At 49.4% G+C, this 22,174-nt stretch overlaps 3 protein-coding genes across 3 annotated transcripts; 1 reads left to right on the top strand and 2 right to left on the bottom strand.

The window, feature by feature from the left end:
- Positions 1-124: 124 nt before the first annotated feature.
- On the bottom strand, positions 125-14,774 carry FPRO_02896 (non-ribosomal peptide synthetase; the record flags this gene model as incomplete). Its single annotated transcript, XM_031226953.1, has 3 exons — positions 125-265; positions 317-13,760; positions 13,813-14,774. 3 exons carry the CDS (start codon positions 14,772-14,774, stop codon positions 125-127), a joined length of 14,547 nt encoding a protein of 4,848 aa, XP_031077437.1.
- Positions 14,775-16,957: 2,183 nt separating this feature from the next.
- Positions 16,958-17,251, top strand: FPRO_02897 (uncharacterized protein; the record flags this gene model as incomplete). The annotated part of the gene is made up of 1 exon (XM_031226952.1): positions 16,958-17,251. The coding sequence occupies one exon, from the start codon at positions 16,958-16,960 to the stop codon at positions 17,249-17,251; it is 294 nt and encodes a 97-aa protein (XP_031077436.1).
- A 388-nt stretch (positions 17,252-17,639) lies between these two features.
- On the bottom strand, positions 17,640-18,100 carry FPRO_02898 (uncharacterized protein; the record flags this gene model as incomplete). The annotated part of the gene is made up of 3 exons (XM_031226950.1): positions 17,640-17,687; positions 17,766-17,897; positions 17,939-18,100. The coding sequence occupies 3 exons, from the start codon at positions 18,098-18,100 to the stop codon at positions 17,640-17,642; spliced, it is 342 nt and encodes a 113-aa protein (XP_031077435.1).
- Between the last annotated feature and the right edge of the window lie 4,074 nt (positions 18,101-22,174).

Genomic DNA, 22,174 nt, shown 5'->3' with positions numbered 1-22,174 from the left:
ACTTTTGTTCTTTATTTGCATAAACGAAGAAATACATCTCTTGTCCCCAAAACATGATGTGTAGCTCTAGATCCCGAAACGCCAGTCTAAACAGGAAAGATATCCTTTATTTCAACTACCATGATCATTTGGTGGCATGTCTCAAAGTGTCTGCGATACTGGAAGCCACAAGCACAGCCGCTTCTCGAGAGATCTGCTGCTGTGAGCCGAAAATACCAATGGCAAGACGTCCTTTATCGACGGAAGCCTCAACATCAACAGCCAGCTGCGACAATAGGGTTAGTAGCCATTTTTAGCTTCAAGACCAGTGACTTACCGGAATGCCATTCACCGCAAAGCTTTCCTGACGAGCAGCCTGAAATTGAGCCGGTACGTGATGGTGGTACGAGTTGTCAGTCATCTCTTGTGACAAAACTGTGACCGAGTTCTCTACCGAACCTGTATCGTCGGAGAGGCTCAGGAAGTTGACAAATGATTTTACTTGTACACCAGTCCATTGATCGATCTCCCAGAGACCGACGTCTGATCGTCCATCAGATGTAATCTGGTGAAGGTCTCTCTGAATATTCTTTGCAAGAGATGACAAAGGAAGTTCTATGGGCGAGTCAACCCTCAAAGGAATAAGGTTCAAGGTCGGGTAGACCTGAGGGAGCCTATCGCTGGCAGCAGCTCGGTTGGCAAGATACATGCCAAACACCACTGACCCATTGTCCGGTGTGTTATTTTGCGTGGCGAGAACTTTGGCATAAGCTGCAAGGAACCAAGACTGGAGTGAAATTCCAGAATGAGTAGAAAGAGCCTGTATCTGACTGACATCTGGTATCGCTGATTCGTTTAAATAAGAAATCCGGCTCTTTACGTCTGCTTGCAATTCGGCAGCAATAGAACTGGAACAGGTGCCGTGTAAGTAGGCTTTCCAGAAAGCTCGTCTATCTTTCTGGGCTGCTTCACTAGCCTGACGAACTGCAAAGTCCTTCCACCGAGTAAGTCCATTGTTCTCGACAGCGACAGAGCCATGCAGTAGTTGAGATAATCGTCGCAATAGGGCTGGAAGGCTGACTCCGTCGTACAGAGCGTGGTGGATCTGAAGTCTGAACGACCAGATGCAGTCTTCTTGGAGCGTGACGCGCGCTCTAACGAGTGGTTGGGCAGCCTGAATTGACAGCTCTTTGGGGGGGTCCTGAGTTAAGGAGAGCTTGTGGGATTTGAGCACAACCTGCAAAACCGGGATGGTCGGAGACCGCGTTGGAATGAAACATGTGCGTAAAAGGGGTACCTCAGACACAAGTTTATCCCATGCAGCCTGAATGCCGTTAAGATCAACTGAAGTCTTAATTTGACATGGAAACTCGGGGAAGAATACAGAGCCCTCTGCCCTTTGCCAGGCACCGAGCATGTAGACTTGCATTGGTAATGCAGGAAGTACTTCAGCAACTTCTTTTGCTATTCCATGAGCGCGTAGTAGAACTTCAAGATTGATGTCGTCGGGTGGGGTCCATTCTTCGGTCAATTCCAGAGTCTCCGATGGCATAGCTTGGGCTTGGGTGGCGCGTCGAGCCATTTCTGCAATGCTGGAGGATTTAACAAGATCTTGAGGGCGGAGGTTTATTCCAATGTTATGCAGGAGGGACGACACTCTGATGGCACTAATCGAATCGAGGCCAAGGTGGTAGAGGTTGTCGGATATCCTGATTGAGGCAACGGGAACACAAGAGACCTGGTGAAGAATGCTTCGGATTTCGGCTTCATTTTGGGACCACTCCCGATCCTCTTCTGACGTTGGATCTGTAGAATCAACGGGCACGGAACCGCTTCCATCGCCCAGTATGACAGGAGCCATACCGCAGATGGACACGCCATGCTCCTCGAAAGATAGAATCTCTGGGGAGCCTGGCTGTATCAGGAAATCCATGACAGTTTCTAAAGTCTCCAAAATACTTTCAGGTCCTCCGTCCCAGACATAATGGGGCTGAAGAGCGAGTCGCCATGAGAGGGTGTCAGACATGGCTTCAGCTTCCACGCAAAGGGGATACTCGGTGGCCGAAGACGCTTCAATGGATGTTAACAGGGGACGATCTGATGATCCAGCTACCGGAGACTTTTGAAGGATGAACAAGGTGTTGAACAAATCTTGTCCGTTGAGCTTTGTCGCTGATTGGGCTTTTCGCAGTGGATATTGCTGGGAGTCTCTGATATCGATCATGTTCTCCTCAAGATACCGTAGAAACTCGAACACTGAGCCGTGCAAAATACATCTCAGGGCAATTGTGTTCATCGTTGGGAACACGAGATTGTCTGCCCCATCAAAATCCCGACCCGATAAGACTGTGCCAAAGAGGACATCGAGCTTCTTGGTTTGGCGTGCTAGTGTGATGGCCCAACAAGCTTGGCAGAGTGCCTGTAAACTTACAGAAAGCCTTTTGCAGGCGGTTTCGATTTCGGGAAGGCCAATCTTCGAAATGGACTCCAGCCTCCGCAAGGTGTTCTCAGTTGGGCTGGGCCACGCTTCACTCGTGGGGATGATCGATGGCGAAGCATCTTCCAGATACTGTGTCCAAAAGTCCTTTGATTTCTGGTTCGTGGACCCCAGTACCTTTATAAGGAATGGCTCTACTGGAGAACGGGTAACCAGCCTTCCTTCCAATAGCGCCTGGAGATCCTGGAAGAGCAAACTCAGGGACCATCCATCGTAAAGAGCGTGTGCCATGGAAAGGACCATGTATCGATGAGAGCCCATACTCGCCAGTCTCAGCTGAACCAGATGCCTTAATCCTGCTCCTTCCCTCGCTTTTGCAGTTGCTGCTGCGGTGAGTTGACGCAGCTCGTCCAAACTCTGAACTGTCGTAACTTCAATGTCGGCGTCAAAAGATTCTGCAACGACCTGGCAATACGTCATATCCAGGTTCTGCTGAGCTACTTGCACAAACCCTGTCCGCAGGATAGGTGTACGCTGAATCAATTCCTTCCAAGCGTCGATCAGTCTCGTAGTGTCAACATGATCGGACACTTGGAGGATGTCATGATTGAAGTAGGATTCAAAATCAGATTGGATCATCCCAGCCACCATTGACTCTTGAAGATGGGTGGGTGGAAGAACAGATTCGACGCGGCTTAGGTCCGTACCGGCATTCTCAAGATATTCGCGTAACCTAGCCTTGACCTGCAGCAGCGAAGCATCATCTGTAGAAGTTGGCGATTTGAGAGAAACATCGCTTGACTCAGCCAGTATATTGGCAATCGTCTTGTGGCGCATGATATGCGAAGGGGACAGATGGATTCCCTTCCTCCTAAGTGTGGTAGAAAGCTTGATTACATCAATGCTGTCGAGACCGAGTTCTAAGATCGACACTTTTTCATCGAGGTCAGATGGGGCAGCATCGGCCAAGAAAGCAACTTCATTTCGAACCATTTGAGCTTCTTGACTCCATTCAAACTTGCCTGGTTCGTGGGTTGGGATGCGTTCATTATTGGTGTCAGGGTTGCAGCTTTGCTCGATTTCCGGGACGGGCACCTCGCTGTCTGGTGAGCTTGCAGCCAGGCTTGCAAAGCCCTCAATGTCATCAAGTATGCTATTCAGCACTTGCGAAGACGCGATGTGTCCTTGTGCGACAAGAGTAAGTCGAATATTGCCCGAATGACCGTGGACGGCTTCAAGTGCAAGAGGGTAGTCAGGCGTTGCTGGACTGTCCACGACATCAAAGGGGAGGCTGCTCTCGTTAGCAACGGTGGCTTCCTCGATCTGGAAGGTGAAGAGGCTGTCAAATAAGGCCTTGCCCTTCGAGCACCACTTCTGGATGTCCTTCAAAGGAACATGTTGGAAATCGAGAACCGATGCATTGAAGTCATGGCAGCGCCGGACAAGGGACTGCCAGTTTTCGTGGTGGATTGCTCGACAATAGAAAGGCACGGTGTTGAAAAGAGGGCCGATGGTGTTCTCGATCCCAGGGAGGTCGATGGCTCGCCCAGATACAACGATACCAAAGGTAGGCTGCTGCTGGGTGAAGTTTTGCAGAACAGAGGTCCATAACGCCATCACAACAGCCTGGAGCGTGACATTCTGAGAAGAACGAATCGCCTCAAGACTTGCAGTCGACATTTCCCGCTCAGCAACGACTACAGCATCCGGTTCACCATTCCCATGTGCCTTGATTGAAACAGGAGTCCAGCCTTCTAGTTGTTTCTCCCAGAAACCTCTGCAATTATCATATTTTGCCAGAGGACCATAACTAAGAGTTTCAAGAAATGGAGGAGCATCAGGTGCGTCAACACCTGAATAATTCGCTGCTACCCGCTTCATCATGAGATCAAAACTGTTACCATCATAAAGTGCATGAAAAATATGAACCGTAAGCAGCCTAGATGTCGGTGTCTCGACATAGATGAGTAGCAAAGGCTGTGTGATACAGGACTCGTTCCGCTGGATCCAATACTTCTTCCGGTCTGCAAAATATGCAGGAATCTGATCACCCGATTGTACAGTGTAGGCTTCCCAGGCCAAGGTAGAGTTTCGCACAGCAGCTTGCAAGAAGCCATTCGGGGTGGGTACAAAGACAGTTCTCAGAATGCTCTCTGTTAGTACCAAATCGTCCCATGCCTTCTTCAACTTGCTTATGGATGTAGACTCATGGAGCTTCAACTCAAAAGTATTAAAGTAAGCGCCGGGCTCGCTGCTGGTCAATGACCGAGATATGATACCTTCTTGTAATGGCGAGCATGGGGCAACATATTCGACTTCAGCTGGTTCGATATCAAGAAGGCGGCAGACCATGCCACGGTGCTGATGGCCATATGCCTGGATAGACTGCTTAACTTCTTGCACAAGTTTTTCTTGTCGATTTGAGGTTTTCTTGGCCAAAGAGTTGGCAAGATCGCCAATGATGGGGTTTTTAAGCAGCAAAGCAGGGGATGCTGCTTTGAGGCCTCGGGATTTGAGGAGGGAGGAAAGTCTGAGGGCCGTGATTGAGTCCACGCCAACGTCAAAAATGCTTGTCGATGACGACAGATCATACTTGTCCATGTTGCTGAACTGCGCAATACTTTCAAGTAATTGAACAGCTATCTTCCGGGCCCCCTGTGAAACAGGTGCTGTTGTGGCATGAGAAAGCTCCAAGAGCTTCTCTGGTGCAAGTTCGCTGAAAAGTCTTTTCAGATCCTTGGTTTCTGCCTTGTTGTTTGATGAAAGGGGGATGTATGGAAGTGACAGGATATATGTTGGTACCATGTACCCTGGGAGTTTGGCACGGCAGGCCTCTTTTGCTTGCGCAGCCAGGCCCTCCTGATCCATCAGAATCTCAAGGGGGCCTTTTTTAGACTTCTGGTCAACGATGAATGTTACCAGAACGTCCTTTCCACTACTTCCATGGCGAGTCACAATAGTTGCGGCGTCGTGAATGTCGATAACGTCAGTACGGATGATATGATTGATCTCGGCAATTTCAAGTCGCTGGCCACGAAGCTTGACTTGGTCGTCAGCCCGACCGAGAAAGTCAAAACACCCATCATGGAGCACGCGGACAAGATCACCTGTCCTGTATACTCTCTCGTTGAATTCTTCAAGTGTTGGGAACCGCTCTGCTGTAAGTTCAGGTCTGTTGAGATAACCCTTGCCCACTAAGTTCCCTGACACGCAAAGCTCTCCGACGCCACCGCGGAAGACTGGCGTATTAGTGTTTTGTCTGAACACAAATGAACCGACATTGGGGAACTGCTTTCCGATGTTGCTAGGGCGGCCATTTTTGGGCACACGCTGGAACATAGTGACACCGATGGTGGCCTCGGTAGGGCCGTATGCGTTGTAAATGACGGCTCGCGGCCCCCAAACATCAAGAATCTCCTGTTTGAGCTGTTCGCCGCCTGTAATGAACACACCACGGCAGAGACTGGGAACTTCATCAGGATGTGTGAGTCGCGCAAGACTTGGAGTTAGGTCAATGTGTGTAATACCAAGCCTATTGATGGCTGCTGTCAAGTCATCCAGTATGAGGTCTTTGGGTGCAGCAACGACGGCCATTCCCACAGACCAGCTCCAATACTGCTCGAGGACAGAAACGTCAAAGTGGAGAGCAGCGAACTGAAGCCAACGTGAGTCCTCATCCCAGTGGCCCTTGAACAGTTGCTGGAACGCCATCATTGCCTGAACAGCATTCTCGTGAGTGATCTCACAGCCCTTTGGCGTTCCTGTTGTCCCAGATGTATAGAGGCAATAACAGGTATCTGACGGGGAGATACTGGGGTGTAAAACGACATGCTCTTCGCTCACGTCGTTCAAACCCTGAGTCTCTATTTCCATGACTGTGGTTTTTGCTTCGAAATCAAGATCCTTCGAGGACCTTGTGAGCAGGCAAGGTGCTTTAGAATCTTTGATGATAAACTCCTTTCTCGCCCTTGGTGCAGACGTATCCAGTGCGACAAAGGAGCATCCAGCTTTTAGAATGCCCAGGATTGAGAAATATGCCTCGGGGCATTTGTCAAAGTGTACAGCAACAATGCCGCCCGGAGAGACAGTATTTTGGAGCATTTTGGCAACTTTGTCACCCATCTGATCAAGCTGACGATAGTTCCACTGTTGCTTGACACATACATCTCCCTCGAACTCAGATACAAACTCGAGAGCAATTTTTTCCGGATGAGAAACTGCTCCCTTCTCGACAAATTGGTGCAACAGCTGAACAGGGGTGTCAAGTACTGGAGCTGATGCAGGAAGTATCGAATACAGGGATAAAGAATTTCTCATCACTTCGTCCTCAAAACCAGCAGCATTGCAGGCGATATGGGTTAGTGAAGCGTCGAACTGCTTCATCAACAGCTGTGCTTGTTCACGGGGAAGTATGTCGCTGTAGTATGTTGTTCTTAAGCGAATTTGGTCATCGTCTGTGGGTTCAATCTCCAATGAGACTGGATACTCGACTTTGGCTTCTTCATTGACCAGTTTCCACGGTAAAAACGAAGTGCTATGATCTGGCATCTTCTGGTACGCAATGAGAGTGTCGAATATGGGGCCTGTGGGGTGACCTAGCCATTTCTGCACTTGACTGAGCGGCGAGAATTGGTATTTGTGAAGGTGCTGATTATAGCTCATCATGTAGCTGACCAGGTCAGCATTGGACGGAACATTTCTTGCCACAACAGGCACTGTGTTGAGGCATGGGAACGCGACATCCTTGGTCTCATCAATGGTTCTTCCAGACAGCGCAACACCAAAGACAACTGAGTCCTCTCCCAAATAAGATGCCAGTACTCGTGTCCAAGCGGCTTGGATAGCCGCTTGGATTGTGACATTTGAGGCTCGAGTCGCTGCCCTGAGTTTTGTGGATGACAGTGATCCAACCATCGAGTCAACCAGCACTTGTCGTTCTTCAACCCGTAAAGGTGTCATTATTGGAAACTTGTTAACAACAATCTTGCTGGCTTTGGCCTCCCAGAATTCCTTCTCTGTAGATTTTTCATTCAGTGCCATTCCCAGAATGGCTGATACTGCAGGCTCGATTGTCGTAGGACGGGGTAGCTGATTGCCCTTGACTAGCTGTGAAAGTTCATCAAGCATCAGGTGAAGTGCGGGAGCGTCGTAGAGAGCGTGATGAATGATGAGGCTCATTGTATTGGTTTGCGATGTTTGAGCCAGAATTAGACTCCAAGGGGGGTGGTGCAGCGAAGAAAGCATCGATTTGCTGGCATCAGCCTTCAACTGGATGAGGTCGGCCTCTTCGTCTCCAGCCAAGTGCAGGCGGTTCATATTCGTCTCTGTTGATCCTACTTCATACCTCACCATAGCAAAAGAGGATTCTGCATGTTGCACGGGGACAAAGCCAGTTCTCAGCATAGGATGCCGTTGTTGAAGTAGCTGCCAAGCCCTTTCGAGGTTCGCTACTTGGACATCTTCCGTCACTACATACCTCACTGCGTTGAGGTAGTTGTCACCTCCAGACTGAATGAAGGATGCTAGCATGGCAGACTGGACAGGCGTGCATGGTAGGACTGTCTCGACTTTGACTGATTTGGGTAGTTGATGAACAACTTCCGTGAGGACTTGTCGCGAAAATCTGTCAAGATCGTACTTCAATGCATACCCAGCATCTGCTCTCGAGGAATTTTCTAATAGCTTTGCGGCTATCTTAGAGCAACTTGGGCATTCAATCACATCAGAGGCTGATACAACGAAACCGCGCTGGCGGAGAACAGAAGCCACCTGCACAGCGTTGATGCTGTCGAGGCCCAACTGAAAAATGGTTGTGCGGCGTTGTATATGCTGCTGGCTCACCCCTGAAAGGGTGGCCAGGACATGTCTAACTTGTAACTCAAGCTCGCTCCATTCTTCTTTTTTGTTCGAAAGTGTTACTGCTGTGTTGTCCTTTTCGGTTCGAGGTAGGAGTTGGTCTATTATTGTCCTGAGGGTATCGGGAAGATCCTCCTTGTTCAATAAACTTGCATGAGGAGCTGTCAGAATCGCTCGCAATGTAAGTTTGAATATATCAGCCATAGCCGTGGCAACTTCCTCAGTGACAATACTCATGTCCCTGTGAAGATTGACAACTAGTGAGTTCAGCCCGGGGCAAGGGACGATTTCGCACACCAGTGGGATATCCATATCTCCAGAATCTCCTTCGAGTGTCCAGACGTTCTTGTCAATGTCCTGTAATGGCTTTTGCAGCAGTAGAAGCGTGTCAAATATATGCTTCCCAGTACGATTGATGCTACGCTGGATAAGCCTCAGGGGAGTAAATTGGTACGCAATAAGCTCTGTGTTCATCTTCTGAAGGTGCTTGACCAGATCAAGATTACTTGATGCTTCTGGAAAGTCAACACGCACAGGGATCGTATTGAAACAGGGTGCAACGAGTCTTTCAAGGCCATCGATGTCAAGAGTACGGCCGCTTATAACATTTCCAAAACACACGTCTGTACGTCTGTAGGCGGCTGCAAGGACAGTGGCCCAGCTTGCCTGGCAAACCGAAAGGAGGGTTGACCCGAGATCTCGAATACGCAACTGCAAATCGCTGAGAGGGATATCCATAGATGTGGTACAGGTGCTTTGGTCAACTTCACTCGTGGTTGTCTGGGGAAAGATTGCAGATGGTTTGTAGTTCTCAAAGTGCCGTTGCCAAAATTGTTCTGTATCATCGGGCAAGCGAGTGGACAGTCTCAGAAATTGACTGTAGGGAACTGTCGGCGGTAGTTCCTCGCCAACAGCCAATGCTTCTACCTCCTTGAGAAGTCGTTCCATCGCCACACCGTCGTAGAGTGCGTGATGGCAGATAAATGACAGAAACTCAGATCCACGGTATCTCAATAGTGCTAGAGATATCGGTGGTGTCCTGGAATCGACTGGATCAGGGAGAGACTTGAGATGTTGTTCAATCGCCCCATCGAAGGACAATTCACTCACATCGAACGTCTTCCACGGTATTTCCCAGCTCTCAAGTACTATCTGAGCAATGGCACGTCGGGAATCTGTCGTCGTCGCAAAGCAGGTCCGAAGAATATCATGCCTATACGACATGGTTTTCCAGTATGACCTCATGGCTCCAGAGCTAGTTGTCAGGCGTAGGAGCACCTTGTTATAGTAACCCCTTTGGCCGCGAGAAAGCATCGCCTCCTGTAGGGGAGTACATGGCAAGATATCCCTAATAGCCTTTGCCTCTTTGGCAAACTCTTTTTCCATTGAGTCAACGAAGGTGGCGGGGAAAAGGCTTTCAAGACTATCGACTGTGGTTTCCTCTTGATGTGATTTCTTTCCATCCAGATATCTCGCCAACTGTGCAACTGTCGGGTTGCGAAGAATCTCAGACACGGCAACTCGAGAACCAAGTTTTGAGCTGAGATTGCATGCTAGGTCGATGGCAGATATAGAGTCTATTCCGAGAAGAGCAAAGGGTGTCCATCTGCCGAAGTCATTCCTGGATACATTCGCAGACTCGACAAGCGTATCTGCGATTTTCAAATCTGACTCGCTCCAATCACCCTCGTCTTGAGTGTCCAGGGACATTCTAGAGGCTTCTTCGAGGTAGTTCATACCCAAGCTATGAAAGCAGTCATGAAGTCGGCGCTTATCTATCTTTCCACTCGAAGTCATGGGTATTGATGAGATTGGGATGAGGTAAGTGGGGACCATGTAGCCTGGCAATCTCGATTTCAAGCGTGCAAGCAGGGACTGATGGGTTTCGCTGTTGATTTCCAACACATGAAAGCTAGAAGGGTCATGATTTGGAACGAAGAAGAGAGATAGTTGCTGGGGGGAAGTCTCTCCGCGCTGCACCAATACTGTAGCAGCTGAGGATGCCAGACCGCTCGAGGTTACCGTGCTGTTGATCTCACCAACTTCAATTCGCTGGCCTCTTAGTTTTACCTGATCATCTATGCGACCAAGTATCAGCAGGGAACCGTCAGGAAGCATGCGACCCATATCTCCAGATCTATAAAGTCTTCCGTACTCGCGATGTTGAATGAACTTTTGGGATGTGAGCTCTGGCATGTTGAGGTAACCCTGAGCGACCTGGGCACCTCCAAAACAGAACTCGCCGACCCAATTAAGGGGCACTACGTCAGAACTTTCTGGGGATAGTACCACAACAGAGGTATTAGGAAACACGTGCCCTAAGTGCTCAATATGGTCATCTGCTGTCATTTTCTTCACTGTGCAGATATTTGTGGTTTCCGATGGTCCGTATCCCTGCCACAACTGGCGTTGCCATCTCTCATGGACAGACTGTGTCATGGGTTCTCCAGCAGTCACAAGAAACTCCACGCCGGGGACATTGGTAGGGTTAATAATGTTGGCGACTGTTGGTGTCATGCTGAGGTGGGTGATACCAAGTTCGCGTATTGAGCGCTCGACGTCTTCCAAGATTGTGTCATTTGTCCCTGAACATAAACACATCCCTGCGCACCAGGTATAGAATATCTCGAATACTGACACGTCGAATGCTTGAGAGCATGCTTGCAGAAGACGACCCTGTGAATTGAGACACTTGGGATACAGTGCCTCAAGATGCTCAATGTTTGCCGCAATACTATGTTGCTGAATTGCAACACCCTTTGGGACTCCTGTCGTGCCCGACGTGTAAATCACGTACGCTAGTCGAGTCCCATCAACTCCAACGTCCAGATTGTCCGTGGATATGTCATGGAGCGAGTTGATATCAACAGTTATCGTAGAAAGCTCGGACAGAGATGGGCATTGGTCACGAGACATGTTATCGACAACGCAATGCTCAGTATGGGCCTGCTGTAGGATCTCACTAATGCGAGCACGAGGGGTTGAAGGAAGAATTGGGAGATATCCACAACCACACTTGATGATGCCCAGGATCGATGCGTACAACGTTGGTGACTTTTCCATCACAATAGCCACTACTTCGCCAACCCTGACACCGCTGCGATGTAGATGTCTCGCGATGCGATTTGCCACTGCGTTGAGCTCTTGGAATGTCCATTTCGTCTGGCGGCCACCGTCTAAAGAGTGAGCAAAGAATAGAGCATCCGAATCCGGACTTTGAAGCACAACTTCTTCAAAAAGTCGCGCTAAGTCGGGGGTTTTCTGCGGCATGGCAGGCCGGATGTTGTGAATGGACGGGCTACAGCTGACCTCCTTCAGTGTCGTTTTGACCTTGGTGGTAGGATTCTCCAGCATGGAGATACTCAGCAACTCAAGCTGATTCACCATATGTTCTACCGTCTCTGGTGGCACGAAGTCCTCTTGATATGTAACTTGGAGCTCAAATCCATCTTCTCTTGGCTCAACTTCAAACACAATCGGTGTCTCTAGTCGGTCCAGATGACTCGTCTCTCTCACAACGTTCTGCGTCCGCTCCGAGCTGGCGAGAGATTGCTGGTATACGAAAAGCACATCGTAGAGGGTTTCGCCGGGCTGTAACGCGACCAGCTTTTTGAGCTCTGACAATGAAAGTGTACAATGTTGCATAATTCCTCTGTTACTTGAGTGGATGCTATTGAGCAGGTCGAGACATACTGATACGTTGTCTAGATCGACTCGAACAGGGAGGGAGGCAATGCATGGCCCAATCACTTGCTCAATGCCTGCTAAAGGAATCGTCCTCCCAGAAGTTACCGAGCCAATCGTGATATCACGTATTCCTGTGATCCCTGACCACAGCAGAGCTAGTGAGGCCTGGAATATCACTTGGGGGCTGCAGCCAAGCCTCTGCATTTCTGTATCAACCCTACTTCGAGACAGGGATAATCGCCTCCTGATTGATAGGCTTCGGTTTGAGCACATCACCTTACTGTGTAGCTTGGGCAATGGCGATCGTTTCCATCCTGCGAGATGTTCCGTCCAGAATACTCGGGTGGCATCGCCTGTTTGCATGTCATGATAAATTCTGACAACTTCCTTGAATGAAGGATGCTGAGATACTTGTTGTCGCAGGAGTAGTTTGGACCAATCAGAAAGAAGAATATCCATGGACCATCCATCATATAGAGAATGATGCAGTTGCAAGAGAACATGGACCCTATCCTCTACTGGACTTCGCTGGATCTGGAGTATCAAGGGAGATATAAAGTCTTGTGTTGAGGAGAGGCACAGTTGTTTCTGAAGCTGGTCGACAACGCAGATCTGTTCGGGTCGGAGTTCCCGCTGGAAAATCATAACGAAGTTGCCCTTTGCAGCTGCAAACCCCGCACGCAGAATTGCATTCTGCTGTGAAAGTTCTCTGAAGGTCTCCGATATACGATCGATGCCATGACCTAGTGGAATACTAAGCTCAAGCTCGTTGCAATAAGTTGTTGGGTTCCGTGCAGTCTCGGCCAGCATAGCTGCTTGAAGAGGCGTGCATGGTATGACGCCCTCGACTGAGCCACGAATTTGAGCCAAGTTGGCGTCTTGTCGTACAATATCCTCAAAGTCCAATGAAAGATCTGTTGACGGTTGTTGGGGATTGTCTATATCGCGTTGCGACTGCCTTCGGATAGCAGAAATAATTTCAGACGTGGTTTTCATTGTGATAAGAGCAGTTGAGTCTATCCCAAACCCAGAAGCCCGAAGAGCAGAGGCTAACTTGATTGCTTTGAGGGAATCCATTCCAACCAAGGCGAGAGACGTCGACTTATCGACTTTGAAATTCAAACTCTGAGACACAACTGCCAGAAGCTCTGATTCCATTGTGTCGACCGGCGCGGAGTCCAAGATGCTCTCTGACATGTCAGCTTTGCGTTGTTCGTACTCTGCTTTAAGCCTCTTCCGATCAACCTTGCCACTGGGTAATCTTGGAAATTCTGTCATCAAGACAACTTCTCCAGGAACCATGTACTGCGGTAGCCAGTCTTTGCAATGCTTCAAAATAGCAAATTCTGTCACTCCTTCGTCGACGGCACAGAACACTATCAGGATAGATTGTACTATCGCTGCCACGGTGCTGTGACATCCTGAGGTTCGAAGGACGGCCTGCTCTACTTCCCCCAACTCCAAACGTTGTCCCCTGAGCTTCACTTGACCATCTGATAATCGACCGAAGCATTCAAGTTTTCCATTTGGAAGTAAACGCGCTTTGTCCCCCGTACGATAAATGCGCCCAAACGGTGAATCAAGGAAGACTGAATTTGTTTGCTCCCGTCTATTGATGTAGCCAGCGGCTAACTGGTAGCCACCCACAGCCAACTCTCCAACCTCTCCTTGGGGAAGAATTTTAACTTCAAACTCGTGGCTATCTGACTCTGGAATCTCGATAATGAAGCACGATACTGTATCAAGGGGTACGCCAATATTGCCCGTGGAGGAATCAGACGAGAATGCAGTTTGAAGAGTACTAACATTTTGTTAGAGTTAGATGTTTACTAAGAAGTAGTCAGGAATCTTACCAGTGGATTGTGGCTTCAGTTGGACCATACATTGCCCAGAGCATGCTCGGCCTTTCATTGTCCCCTCCAAATTCCTCAACTACTGGGGCGTTGAGCATTTCTCCAATTGTCAAAAGCAACTTAAGGTCTGGCGCATTTTCTCTTCGGCGCAACAGGCTTCCAGCAACTGTTGGTGTGAGTTCACAGGCATCCACTCTCATAGCGCGTAGCATGCCAGGAAGGTCGTCTAACATCTCAGCCCGCCGAATACTCACTAGAGTAGCACCTCGAAAGAATGGGAAGAATATTTCAAAGACCGAGACATCAAATGTCGGCGCTGCAAACTGCAGAAAGCGGGAGAATGGTGGAATATGTCTATCGTGGGCAATAAGAGCTTGCGTTGCAGCATCGTGCGAAATTCCCACGCCTTTGGGAGTTCCTGTTGATCCTGATGTATACATGACATAGGCTAGATCATCTGGCTGGGGGACTCTATGTTTGAACTCGACTCTTGGAGATCGAGAAGGGCTTTGAGATTCTTCATTCTCATCAACGATGATTATAGTTGCACTGGTATCGTAGGGTATTTCAGATGCCAGTTCTTTCGTGGTCAAAACCACTGTTGCTGCGACATCGTCAAGAATGAATTTTACGCGTTCAGGCGGCGCATCAATATTGAGAGGACAGAAAGCCCCTCCGGACTTTAAGATGGCCAAGAGTGAAATGTATAGAAGAGAGGATTGGTGGATGAGCACAGGAACAACAAACTGTCCAGTGACGTTGCCTGATGCTGTTGTTATGCGAGTCGCAATGGACGCTGCGGCTTCATGAAGCTCGTTGTAGGTCAATGTAGATTGCCGACCGTTGCTCATATAATCCAGGGCTACGTGTTGGCCCGGCCCCTTCACCAGATGGTGTAGGAGGTTTGGTCCAGGCAGCCTGGATGGCCGAGCATTAAGGATAGACAGTCCTGTCAAGTCCATAGTGCTCCAGTTACACCTCTGGTGGTTTGGTGGTCTGAGAGTGTGTTAGTCAGAACAACGGCGATGCCGAGCAATCAGGGTAATAGATAGTGATAATGAGGAGGGTAGTCTCGATGGGCAAACGGCGCCGGTAACAATCAGAGCCGACGACAATACCGGTGACGTTGAAGGTGTGCACTCGGAGTAGAAGATATGGCCCTTTTAGGGAACGCACTGGTCAGCCAAAAGCCTCACCCTGGGGCATTAATTACAGGCCAACATGCTATTAGCTAAAACTGTGTGGACTAACATCAGGCTGCTTTGATCGCTTCACGACCATGCGGAACCAAGTCTCGGAGGATGTACACGCCAGCCGGGGTCCAAAACACGGGAGCTGCGAATTGGAACGACGGCAAAGCAAACGGACGCATGCCGTCTTAGAATCGGCGGCGCAATGATTCGTCAAAGGCAAGCTCAAGGCGTGGACGGTCGTACAAAGTGGTTCACCTGGTTCAAGGGGGGCGTGTGGAAGCAGTTGTATTCCAGCCTGTCAGCGTCGAGTAATTACTCAGCGGCTCATGAAGATGACAGGGACAAGTAAGATCCGGCTGTGAGTGCTGTCGGTGGGTGGGTAGTAGACAGCTATTATTTGAAAGGGTGGGCTGGCAAGACATGCCCCCAGGCAGATTAAAACCGCGACCCATGATGAATGATGTGTTGCAGTCAGGGTTGAAGTGCAATGGTGTGAGCCGAGATACCTGGATTGCCGTTTTGGGCACATCTATGGTGGACCTCTGGCCGTGGCTGGCGTGGGGAGCAAGACAACCTCGTTGGTCTTATGCCAAACCCGCACCAGGATATGGCGCATGTGCGTGGGATAGTGGTGCTTTTATTCAAACGGCGTGATGTCTCACAGGATGCCCGAGTTTCGGCGTCAAATGAGCAGTGGAGCGAGCAGCCGCTCAGAATAGATTGCGTCACGACTCGGTTTATGTGAACTTGGTATTGTTATCGTGACGACAAAGTTCACTTGAACACCAACAATAGACCTGCTTAAGCTCTTGGTTCAACAAGAGCACAGTCTTGTATGTAACTTCAAGCGACGATGAATCTTCTGCCAAGGGACAATTCTCATGGGCATTATGGATTACAAAATCCATTGATCCATATTGGGTAACTCGATTGATCATAACTGCGAATCAGATCGGCAAGCCAGCCCCCAAAAGGAAAGGCTAATTTCTCTTGGCACCTGAGGAGGCTCGATGTAAGGTTCAACGGTCCCAGGGTGCCTAGCAAATGATTACGTGAAGGCTTATGGCGGTTATAAGGTAAAACAAATTGCTGCATGTGAGACACTGCACTAGAGGAATTCTCGAAGCTAGGCATAACGTAGAGGTTGTGGCTGACAAGAGCAACCCGAAAGACGGCATGCGGGTTGAGGGTTGAGGGTCGATATCGGAGTTGCTTTTGGTTATGCAGACAAGGGATCCTCGACGGGTCGACCCGCGATAAAAGGGGAGCCACAACTTGATAAGTGACTTTCGACCCTACTAACCAGTGTCTAGACGCGTTGTCTAAGTCATAGAATAGACTCGTCTGGATAAATGGCATGGGAGCTTGAACGCTTGCTAGTTCAGGTATCCGTCTTCCGGTAAGCTATCGCCCACAACGAATCTTGTAAACCCCATGGTGACGAAGTAGACTCATGCAGGTTGAGTCACAGGGTGATGAGATCAGGCAGGATCGAAGCAAGTAAGTGGAGGGCATTTCCAATACCCAAGGGTAATGGCGGGAGAGGGTTAAACACGTGGGATGACATTGATCAAAACACCATGATGGTGAAACGATATTAGTCAACGCGGGAGGTTTCCAGAGATAGTGATGTTTCCCGGTGTGGGAGGAGGAGTAGAGCAAGCGAGAGGGGTTTTGAGGGGCATGGCATGTGCATTGATCGGGATTAAGAGAACGATGTATGTCATTTACCTTGTCTACGAGATGGATGCTGGGTTGGTGAAGATGATAACACCATCAACACAGCGTGAATGTGCCACGCAGGGCATTGGATGAGAGAAATGCTGTGACAACTGGTAAGAGGAAGCGACGGGTTAAAGATCGGGACAACTAGGTGGAAACAGCTGTGCCTCTGGCTCAGACGAAGCAGAGGTGAGCGAAGTTGGAATAGGAAGCAGGAAAAGAGGCACTCCATGAGGGCAAACCCCAAACCGACTGGAGGGAAAACGCATATTCGGTCGGCGCAGGCTCGGATTCCCGAAGGGATACTGGGCTGGGAGAAGAGCAACGCTGAAACGAATAAAGCGGAAAGGAGCAGTGCGGACACCGAGCCGAGATTATGGAGAAATGCCAGGCCCGTCAGGTTAATATCACCTTCCAGATTGTTGCCTGTGATTGTGACAGGCAGGTTGACGGCTACCTCCGAGAGCACAGCACGAACGACAGGCTTGCTGCCGAGTCAGAATCGCCACGGGCGGAGTGATTGATCCCGTTGCGGCTTTAATGAAGCAAATGGGCAATGTTGAGGGTGATGATGCGATGCCCGATGAAGCGGACGGCGGTGATGATGGTGGATTTTCTGACCCTGGCGTTTGATGATGCAAGGTGCAGGTGGAGAAATGGAAGGGAGGGTGTGGGCTATGACCAACCACTACTGCTCGTCCGAATTGGACAATGCATTCATCATTCATCCAAGTGGAGGCCAGAGCTTACTACCCTGAATGAAGATTCTCAAAGATCAGATCTCAACGTCAATTCTGCTCTGGTGTTCAAATATTCTTATTCTGAGTGAGACGATGTAGTTGCTGTTTTCTCTGTTATGTGACTGCATATCGAGAAATTCCAAGTGCCTCGACACCTACAGCTTGCTTTCGTTTACGAAGTATTAAGTGCTGAAAGCTCGCCGATCTTTTGATCCCGGATCTAATCAGATAATCTAATGTACACGTAAATGAAAATGATGTACTCTTCCCTGGCCTCCCATGTACCTAGTAATCTTACATGGTCAACGTCGCTCGCTTCGAAAACTTCCGGTCTATTCCAGGATTCACGGATACCTTGCAAGAAAACAGTACTCCTGCCCGCCCAATTGATATGTGTTTTTAGATTGTAATCCAGGAAGTCAAGAACGTCCTATTAATATATTTCGTCAACTGGAAGATCTTTTAAACTACCTGACCACGACCTGGAAGTTGAAAAGCCCCCCTTAATAAACATTGGTAGCCGGCAAAAACTTTTCGAACAGCTGTGACGTAGGTGTAATGCTCCTGACCAAGTCCAGGGGTGGCTAAGACGAGGTATGGTGTCAACCAAACCTGCAAACTCAACACGCTCATTGTGCAAAGTCAACATTCGAATTTGACCGAACCTCGTATGCTTCATGTGCATTCATTCCCATGTTCAAATTCCAGCTAGAGTATGCATTGTCATAGTATCGCTATAGTCTGATCTCGGCAAGGCAAAGCGGCTTCTCTTACTGTGCTGAATAGTGCTTTTGCCCGAAAATTTCTGCTTTTTCTCATGAAGAAGCTTTGCCTCCCACGTGCATGGTGACAGAGGCGCTTAAGGTGTCTGGTTATGGCATGGGTTTCTACTGACGATTGCTGGGATAATTTGACGACATGAGGGAGGCTACTGTAGGTACTACTTGGACCCTCGGACACGGGATCGCAAACGGGTACGAGATCCTTTGATGTGCGAACCAACCGTCAGACTAGGTACTGCCGGAGCGTTGGCTTGGTGTTCTAGATCACAGCACGGAAACGTATCACGAAAACAAGGGTCCAAGAGGTCGAAGAAAAAGCAACATCGTCACCCGCAGTTGGCATCATCTTACGGTTTTGCCGATCATATCGAGCCATACTACGGGTATTCCCAGAGTCGTGTCGTCCCATGGCTGCATATCTGCTCTCCATGATTTCTGTCATTGCAACATCGATGCCGGCGTATCCCAGCTGTATGGACTATATCGGAAAGCACCGTTATCGGTCTGAGAAGCCTTCTCCGGCGCATTTGCATCTAATCAATCAGTCAATCGATGGACCTCTGCAAAATTATTACCCGCTAGCCCGATTATCCCCCAAAAGCGTAGACCCTGTTAGGCAAATGCAGCTCTAGACAGCTCATCAATGGATGGAGGTTCAACGCCAAGTGCTTGCGCTTATAGGTCAAGAAGCTTGTGCCTTGATCCAACAGGGATAAGCTTCTGTTCACCAGAGAAGAAAATTTTTCTCCCATTCACAATTGCTCTCCGCTTGCTGGTGCTCATTCGGTCGGTACCTGTCCCCAAGAAGAAAAACACAGCATAATTGTTACAGGGGTTAGGTTGCGAGCACAAGCACCAGGGGCCATCTGGTGCTAAAAGACCCCTGGGCCGCTCAGAGGTCGGTAACCAGTCAACTCGAGCTTGGTGCGCGACGCTACTGTAAGCTGGCTAATTAGATCTTATCAGATCCGGTTTATCAGATCATCAGATAATTCCCTCATCTCCACAATGGAGCCCAAGGTATTCGCCGCCCATCAACACTCCAATCATCAGCGTTTTGCCATCCACCTTCCACCTTCTCTGCGGGACTGCCCCTCCCTGTCGTCGAACGACATTGCGAGGCTCGAGTGATCGGCTCTTCTGGCGTGGACGCCGTCAAACCAAAGCCGTTCTTCGCCGCACTCTGTGCGTTCCTGTGCCTGTGCTGGTCAAGTTTTTCTCTGCCCCAACCCATGGGATTAACGTCGTGTCTGAACGGTGTGAAAGAGCTTGGGCGATGGGGGCTGCAGAAAGCCGTCATCGGCCCAGGCGAGACTGGACGTTTCGAACCCATGCCTCGATCCCACGGAACAAAAATGCGTAGCGTCTTCAAGGGTCTGCATCGGCCCAGTTAGCAAGCAACGGACTGGACTTTGAACTGCGGCTGCTTCAACCTTTTGTGACGCCAGCTGGGATGGCAAGCATATTTCCAGTAGTAAGGCCGTCTGATCCTTGCTCAGCGGCGTCAACCTTTGCAGAGTTCGCCAAGCTTGGTCGCTGTTTTGCCATGTCTATCTTATCTGATCTTTTACCAAAGATCATCGCCGACGTCGCATCATATTCGTCCATACTTACGCTTCTTTACTGGGGATCCTTGGTTAGTTTGCTCGTAATTCAGGAACCTCCACTTCCTCCTGCCACCGCCTTGAGACGCAAGTGGCCATAAACACCCCGCCTGTACAGATGAAGCTGAAGAAAAACACCGGGTAGAAGACTGTAGAAGTCGGAGGTTTGGAGGAGAACATGGGTCAAAGAGTAGTTCGAGTCCGCAGACTCTGGATAAGGTCCAACTAGGGGACCTCTCAAGCCGAGGAATTTGGCATACATATCACAGACTCGATTTAAAGATGTCAACATACATCGATCGCCATTCGCGAAAGGCCTAAGCTTTTACAGCATTCGTCCATATAGGAAGGTTCCAAGACTGATCATCATCGCTCGTCAATAAACTAAAAACAAACTTTGCTTGAGCTTCACCCACGAGTATGGGTATCCGGTTAACATGCTTCGACCCTTGCTCATGGCCTTTTCCTCTGCCCATTTGATGCTCATCGTTTCCTCATTCAACCTCGAGTGCCGGACTCAACCCACGCCGCCACGCATCCCTGGAGGGTCCCTCCACGCTGGGGGCTTGCGACGGGTTGGCTAGTTGGGGAGTTCTCTTTAGACCCGCAAGCCAATGTGATACTGCTCGGAGATGATGAGTGGGCAGCGGCGCCTCGAAGCTCACTCATGCGCTACGGAACTTCACGGCGTTGATGAAGTCCCACGAGGAGGGTCCACGAGGCACGCCACGGCCATGGACGTGGAGGATTCGGCCGCAAAGCCATTGACTGCGCGACATTTTCCATCCATTTTCCATCCCTTGCAGTCCGATGACTGGCCTAGCCTGTCGTCCTATTACATCGTGTCGTCCATCCTGCAGCGGCTGACAGAGCCTTTGAAGTTTTGACACAACCATTAGAACCCAACCCAGACGGGGTCTGCATGAGGCAATCCTGTAACCATGCTGTGCCTATGTCTTTGGAACGCTCTCATGGTGATCGCTGCTTCAGCTGATCGAGGTCAACATGAGTCCTGAGAGTTACGATGAGAATATCGCAGGTTTGGTATATGAGTGCTATGCTCGCTCTCCCAATTCACGAAGTCCAACAGAGGCAAAGCTTCAACAGAGAAACTGAAACACTCACGAAAATAAAGAAAAAATAAAAAAAAAATAAAAAAATAGAAGCCCAAAATGGCTTACAGGACCCCTCCGAGCTAAAGCTCGAAAAGGTTGGTGCTTTCTCGACAGCAGGGCATTTAGCCCACCCCCCACCATTTCCCGATCCCACCCTCTACAGGGCCTAGGCTTGGGCTTAGTCCTGGTCTCATTCACTACCTACTAACCAGAGTCACGTTGACTGACGTTAACAGCAATGGATTCCGTCACCATTCTCATTCACGTTCTGTTGAATTTCTGGCCTGACCCGGCTTCCATTCTGCCGCTCGCTATGCTTTTTGCTTGCTTGGTAACCGCGGCTCCACGTCTTGGCTTGGCCGCCGTGCTCGGCCCAGCCCAGCCCAGCCCAGCCCAGGATGACCGGCACTGGGAGCAAAAGCCCAGTCTCCAGTGGGCTAGCTAGCTGTGCTCTTCCCGGCTCAGTATAGTAGTGTCTCCATCATGGATGGTTTTTATGTATCATGGCTCCATCGCAAATGTACCTCCCCAAGTATGTACGTACGAGCTTGACGAGGTTGTATTAGCCATGGAGAACCTCCTTGTACTCGTATCCGCCTCCTCCATGTACCTAATGAGGCGTGTCCGGCGCCAGCAGGCGTCTCGTCATGTAATGGAGTGTACCTCGCTCGACTGCAGCTTCGCCGTGAGCTTGTATGTACTCTACTCTACTGTACTTTCTTGCTTGCTTGCTTCTTTTGAGGGTCTGTAGCTTAGTTTGACTCCGAATAAGAATATGGCACGCAATATGGGACCGAGGAAATAGCTTGTAGATCCCATCTCCGTCCGAACTACAAAATGCCATATCTCCCCCGTCTTTCGGAACTACTCCGTTCTTCTGTTCTTTCTATCTTCATTGACGAAGCTTCTCCCAAGCCTCGGTGGTATTACCTAAAGCTCTTCAACATATCTCTTCAGAGTTAGACCCTGATATTGCCACTTTGGCCTCTACGACAATCCGGACATTGGAAGCTTCATTCAACCTTTTATCCATTATATGAAGCTCATCTGCATCATTTCTCCAATCTGTGCACCATATTGACCAGATTGGGCAATACCTCATTCTCGAGAAGGAATAAGAGCTTCTGCGAACCGGATCTATTCCTCACAATCTCCCATTGACTTGGTGGACCTCTTCCCGGTTTCTCACACGTCACGACTTTGAAT

Source organism: Fusarium proliferatum (assembly GCF_900067095.1).
Source record: "Fusarium proliferatum ET1 genome assembly, contig: FPRO_scaffold002, whole genome shotgun sequence".
Classification (NCBI taxonomy): domain Eukaryota; kingdom Fungi; phylum Ascomycota; class Sordariomycetes; order Hypocreales; family Nectriaceae; genus Fusarium; species Fusarium proliferatum.
The sequence above is the reverse complement of the archived record's forward strand: the minus strand, read 5'-3'. Positions and strand labels throughout refer to the sequence as shown.